At 35.1% G+C, this 5,782-nt stretch overlaps 1 protein-coding gene across 1 annotated transcript; it reads right to left on the bottom strand.

Annotated features, from left to right (window-relative positions):
* Window positions 1–365: 365 nt before the first annotated feature.
* LOC127214507 (uncharacterized) lies at window positions 366–5,528 on the bottom strand. The gene is made up of 2 exons (XM_051174905.1): window positions 5,497–5,528; window positions 366–1,032 (listed from the first exon to the last, which is right to left on the bottom strand). The coding sequence occupies exons 1-2, from the start codon at window positions 5,526–5,528 to the stop codon at window positions 366–368; spliced, it is 699 nt and encodes a 232-aa protein (XP_051030862.1).
* Between the last annotated feature and the right edge of the window lie 254 nt (window positions 5,529–5,782).

Genomic DNA, 5,782 nt, shown 5'->3' with positions numbered 1-5,782 from the left:
AAGATTTCTTCTTTCGTATTTCCTTTTCTATGTTTGCCTGTTTGTTTTTGTTATTGTTGTATTTTGTTTCTTCGTTTTGTTTGGTTATTGTTTTTTCTTGTGATTTGGTTTTATATGAGGAGGAGTTTACAAGTGCAGAGGGCATTTTAGAGGTGACAGGGAGATAAATGGGAGTTCAATGTGGAAACTCATTCAAAGAAAGGAGATCTTTAGATAGATAGGAGAGGAAGTAATTTAGATAGGCTCAGAGAATCAAGATGATGCTTTATTTAAAATGAGTTGATAATTACAAGATTTTTTTTTGTATGAGGAGGAAATTTCTACAAAACCTTCTGACAGATGCTGGAAATGAAGGAGTCCTCACTTCAGGCCTCTTGATTGGCCAATATGCAAGCACCCTTGATGTTCACCAGACTCTGTAGTTTCAGTGAGCTTATCTCAAAGAGAAAGAAGGTCACACCAAAGAGTGACGTGGTGGCTGTCAGAACCCCAACTGGGAACATACCAGTATAGTGCTTTTCTATCAAAGCTTCTTTTTTGACTGGAAAGTCAGGTGGAAAGTCGAGAGGCGTTTGGCCATAATGATCTGCAAAGTGGTTCCAGCTCACAGAAACTAATGTGAAGAGGCTGCTAACACACAGAGTGAAGGCAGAGATCTTGTAGCAATATATCTGCAGTTCCACAAATGGGTCTCTCATGCAGCTGATCTTAATAGCGATTACACAAAAAACCAGGACTACGAGCTTCATCAAAATGGCCCACATTATCAGGGTTTGTGCACACTGAAATTCAGGTGAAATGGTCCAGGTGGAATTGATAGGGGTATGCACCAGCATCTTAACTACAGTCCCTGACACATTAAACTCTTGAGGGTAATAAGCTTCCCACAGGCCAAAAAACACAAAGACATCATCGTGGAATTCCCACAGGCACCAGCATTGGCTGTTTGTGATGACTATTTCAAACACCAGTTCTGATATGCTGCTAAGGAGTTCGCTCAGCTTGTAGATGCACTCCATTTTGAGGGTAAATCTGAAGATGAGATTGAATAAAACTATTGTCAAATCAGGAACACAAGGGAAAATGGAACATCAAAATAAGTGTTTTACAGATCATTCAGCTCTCATACATTCTCTTTGCTATAACAGAGTTGTGTTTAGTAGTCTATCTATATATTAGGGTTTACCATACTACAGACAAGAATAGAATAAGACCTGAACTCCAAGAATAAAGGAGAAGTTCTCTCTAAAGAGGTTTTGGATACCAATTTCACTGTATTTTCCAAGAGGTAAAATGTATTTGTTAACTAAGAATGTTATTCTTAATTGGCATATTACTATTTCTTAAGTAATATATTAAACTAAAAATGAGTAAGTCCTCTGACATTTTCCATTCAGACATCTGGTGGACTTTGCTTCTAATTCAATATTTATAACTTCTTTCAACCAAGAATGAAGATTTAACCCAAATAACAAAATTGTTTTCATGTTGTTCATCTTCATATTTTAAGATGGACATGATAAGGTTTCAAAGGTGGCTTGACAGTTAAGAAAACTAGCTGCTCTTTCAGAGGTCCTGGGTTCAATTCCCAACACACCTATGGCTGCTCACAATTGTCTATAACTGTTGTCCCATGAGATCCAATGCTCTCTTCTGATGTGTACATACAGTCAAACTCCATATAAAATCAATCAATAATATCTTTTAAAAGGTCTTTTGAGATAGATGCAGTCAGCACAAGCCTTTAATCCCAGGATTTAGGTCGCAGAGCCAGACATATCTATGTGAACTTTAGTATAGCCTGGGCCACATTGAGTTCCAGAATAGCCAGAGTTACACAGATAAACCTTGTGTCAAAAAAAAAAAATGAAAAAAGTTCTATTTCATTTTTTTTCTTTTCCTTTTTGATAGGCAGTTTGCTTATAATGCAGCATGTTAGTGGAAAGAAAATGCATATTATTTGAATTAATATTTTAATACAGTTGACTTAGATAGGCATTAACACAATTTATGATTTTTGAGTAATACTGAATCATATCCTTAAAAACAAATGTGCTCCCATTAGGAACATTTGCTAATGAATATGGATTATATGTGGATTTAGTGGGTATTGAAATATGAAGTCTAAGTTTATAGAAAAATGCAAGTTGTTAGAAGTCAAATGGGTCAGTGGATGAAGTCACCTACACTTCTTTCCGTCTGACAACTTGAGCTATATCCCTAGACCGACATGGTGGATGAAAAGGACCACATTACAAGATAAACTCTGACATCCATTACATGCTGTGGGACATGTACACAGTTATATACACAAAAAAATTTTAAATGTAGCATAATTTAAAAGCACTTTTAATGAGAATTTTCAGGGTGAGATTATTTCATAATCTCTTTGCATTTTAGCCTTTCTTTGCTCTGGGGCAAACTGAACATAGATACTGCACTCAAACTGTCCTCTCATCAAAAGATGCCTTTTAATCATACCTGCTGAGAACCACAAAAGTCATCCATTTTACAAAATGCCAAGTAAATCCATATCTATTTTGCTAAGCATCCTCACTAAAGTGTATAAAGGGCCAGGAGAACTACTAAAAACTCATTCCAGAAAACAAAGCCTATGAGAATATGAGTATTTGCATTTTTCTTTAAATCTCTTGGTTAATAATCTGAACTGGATTAAGTATTAAACATTTTTCACTTAAAGCCGTGTAACCCTGTAGCTACCACTACACACATCTCTACCTAATCACAGGTGGAAATAGATTAAATAGATGAAATAGATTAAAGCCTTTTTTCCTTGTGGGAATTTGATACTGAAATCCAAATTAAATAAATTTGTCATTAATTTTGCATCAAGCCTTCAGCCACTAGTTCAAGAAAAATGAGAATCTGTAAGAGATAATAACAGTGAAGAAATAAATAAAGACCTATTTAGTTTCTCTCTTAACAGTCAAAGTTGAAAGATAACTAACAAAAAACTACCCAGGAAAACAATCAACAGTGTTTAGAACATAATCATACTTGAGTTCTGACTTTGATCGAATGAGTGAACTTTAAATGACATCAAGACATTTCCTTATATACTTGCTAAAATCTTCTCATCCATTTAATTACAACTCTTTATGAATTACAATGAAATTTTGAAATCCTTTACTGGTATCATTGCAGAAATTTCATTGTAAACAAGATAATCCAATATTTTAGTTGCAGCCAAAACTAGGAAATGACCTTTCGAATTGCAGAAATTGGATGTTTTGTTTAAATTAGAAGCAATCTTATTTTACATATCAATCCCAGTTCCCTCTCCCTTACATTTTCCCATGCCCCCAAATCGACTTTGGATTTTACAATTAATAATTAAGTATTTACTGTAACAGTTAAGGGAAAATACTCAGAACATTAAAAATAAAAATAAAAATATAACCCAGGTTTGAAGTAAAAGTTTTCTTGTGTCTAATTTTGTCACTAGATGCTATTTCTTCCTGGTGCTTGGGACTAAAGCCCTGTGTATTCTTAGATATTATTTATATTATGCATGCAGTGTTCTGTGTGTATGCCAGGAGAGGGCACCAGATCTCATTATAGATGGTTGTGACCACCATGTTTTTGCTGGGATTTGAAGACAGGACTTCTCAAAGATCAGCTTGTGCTTTCAACCTCTGATCTGTATCTCCAGCCTGCCCTAGAATTCTAAGGAGGAACAGCTTAACATTTGGCTATGCACATGCCCACAGAATCACCAAGGTAAGTAAGAGTCTGCATGCACTTAGCCAAATCATGAACACTAAACCACATTTGATGAATCAGCCTTCTACTGCATATTTAGAAATAGATTAATATTCAAATTGTTTAAATTCCCTACTCAAAATTCCTTCACCAGAAGCATTGGTGAGCAATAACAAAAGTTTGCAGGTATTGGAGAGAGACTTATTCCAGAAAAGAACTGCAAAAATAGTTGCTTACTCTGAACATATTTAAAGATTTTGAATCTTCAGAAGATTTATTTTCGTGTAAAAAGTTAAACTTACGAAGAAACTGCATCAGACTATGAAACAATTCCATCAAATCTTGGAACCATAGAAGAGACAATATTTTTGGAATTATGAGAATTCTTGAAAGAGTGGAAGTTCTTCCAAACTTTGGACATCTTTTGATCTGAACTTCATCAAGGCAGGGTGAAAAACTTTGAGTGTATAAATATTGTAGATGAAAAATAATATTTTGTAGTAACATGATATCTTTTAAAAATGTATGGCTATGGGTATTTCTAACTTTATTTTTATTTTATGTGCATTGGTATTTTGCCTGAATGTTTGTATGAGAATGTTGTATCCTCTGGGACTACAGTTACTAACAATTGTGAGCTACCAGGTGGTTGCTGGGAAATAAATCCAGGTCCTATGGAAGAAGTGTCAGTGCTTTCAACCACTGAGCCATCTCTCCAGCCCACAGTTGTTAGCTAAGAATTTTAATGCTTAGAATTAATAGTACCAAAATTGTTTACATATCATATTCAAAGTGATGCTTATTTCAATATAAGTTTGCAGTGCACAAAAATGATAAATATCTTATATAAGAGTTATAATCAAAGAATACCCACAATGATTTCATTTCTAAATTTTGGAATGAATAATGTAAATAAAGTAAACCAGCCTATATTGTCCATTGAAAGAACCAAGCACATTGGCAAATGTTTCACATGGTACACCCAGTGATATGATGTCAAAACTATATTATAATATATATGTATATATGGGTGTATATTTTTGTGCTTATGCATGAGCATGTATAATTAATGAAGATGTGTGAAAACCTGAGTCCTTTTTCTGTGGCCAAAATTAAATCTAAGTAGAAAACATGAGGACATATAGATATTTCTATCTTTTCTCATAACTTACTCAATTTTCCACTGCAGAAAATGTGCTTCACGTGGTTGAAATACATAAAGGATACTGCCATATAAAAAAGTATATGTTTTTCCCCAAATTAAAAGTCTGTATATACTGAATTACCAAACTTATTTAGATAACTTCTATTTCATATCTTTGGATAGAGACGTATGTTCGTGAACATCTATTTCCTGAGGGATACCATTGGATCCCTGAGCTGAAAAATAGAAGGCTAAGGAATGTCAACAATGACATTGGTACTGATAATGCCACTCCTTTCTAGGAAAACTTCCCTACCAACTACTCATTTCTCCATAGCTTCCTTGGAATGATCGTCCTAACTGGGAGAAGGAAGTAGCTGTTTTACTAGGAAAGTTACATCTGCAAAGTGGGTTTACAAGTGATGGTGGCTTGTAACATGCTACCCACATTCTCTTCCTTTTCAAGGCTGGGACTAGAGGGTCAGGAGAGAATGCTGCTGTGACAAAAAAAAATTGAGCTAGCCTGTCAGGATCTGGTTCTGTCCTTGTCTGAATCCCATGGAGGAGACACATGTGTTTCAGAGAGATCCAGTTAAAAACCCTCCCAATAACTCAGTTTTGGTTTTTACCTTCTTATATCATGGTTGGTGAGGAGATCCATTTGACAGATGCCAAGATCATAAATATCTTCTAAATGACAGGAAGCATTGACCGGACAGGGAGTCACGTCAGAGGTGAACCACCTTCAGCAAAAGATGTTCTGTTAGAAAGATATTTCAGTACACAACAGTGTCTCAATGACCATCCCTGGTTCACACCTATACTTTATTGTCTTCTACTTTGTTTCATTGGAGCCTCACGTATACACTTCAGGGATATTATCCCATCTGGTGTTCCTGTACCTCCAATCATATT

The sequence above is a fragment of the Phodopus roborovskii genome, unplaced genomic scaffold, assembly GCF_943737965.1.
Source record: "Phodopus roborovskii unplaced genomic scaffold, PHOROB, whole genome shotgun sequence".
Taxonomy (NCBI): Eukaryota; Metazoa; Chordata; class Mammalia; order Rodentia; family Cricetidae; genus Phodopus; species Phodopus roborovskii.
This window is presented reverse-complemented; position numbering and strand designations above follow the sequence as displayed.

Excerpts from the sequence above, each read along its gene's own strand:
- LOC127214507 (XM_051174905.1), bottom strand. The coding sequence starts at position 5,528 with ATGGATCTCCTCACCAACCATGATATAAGAAG. Across the intron at positions 1,033-5,496 it reads ACCAACCATGATATAAGAAG|ATTTACCCTCAAAATGGAGT; the intron begins GTAAAAACCAAA and ends TCTCATCTTCAG.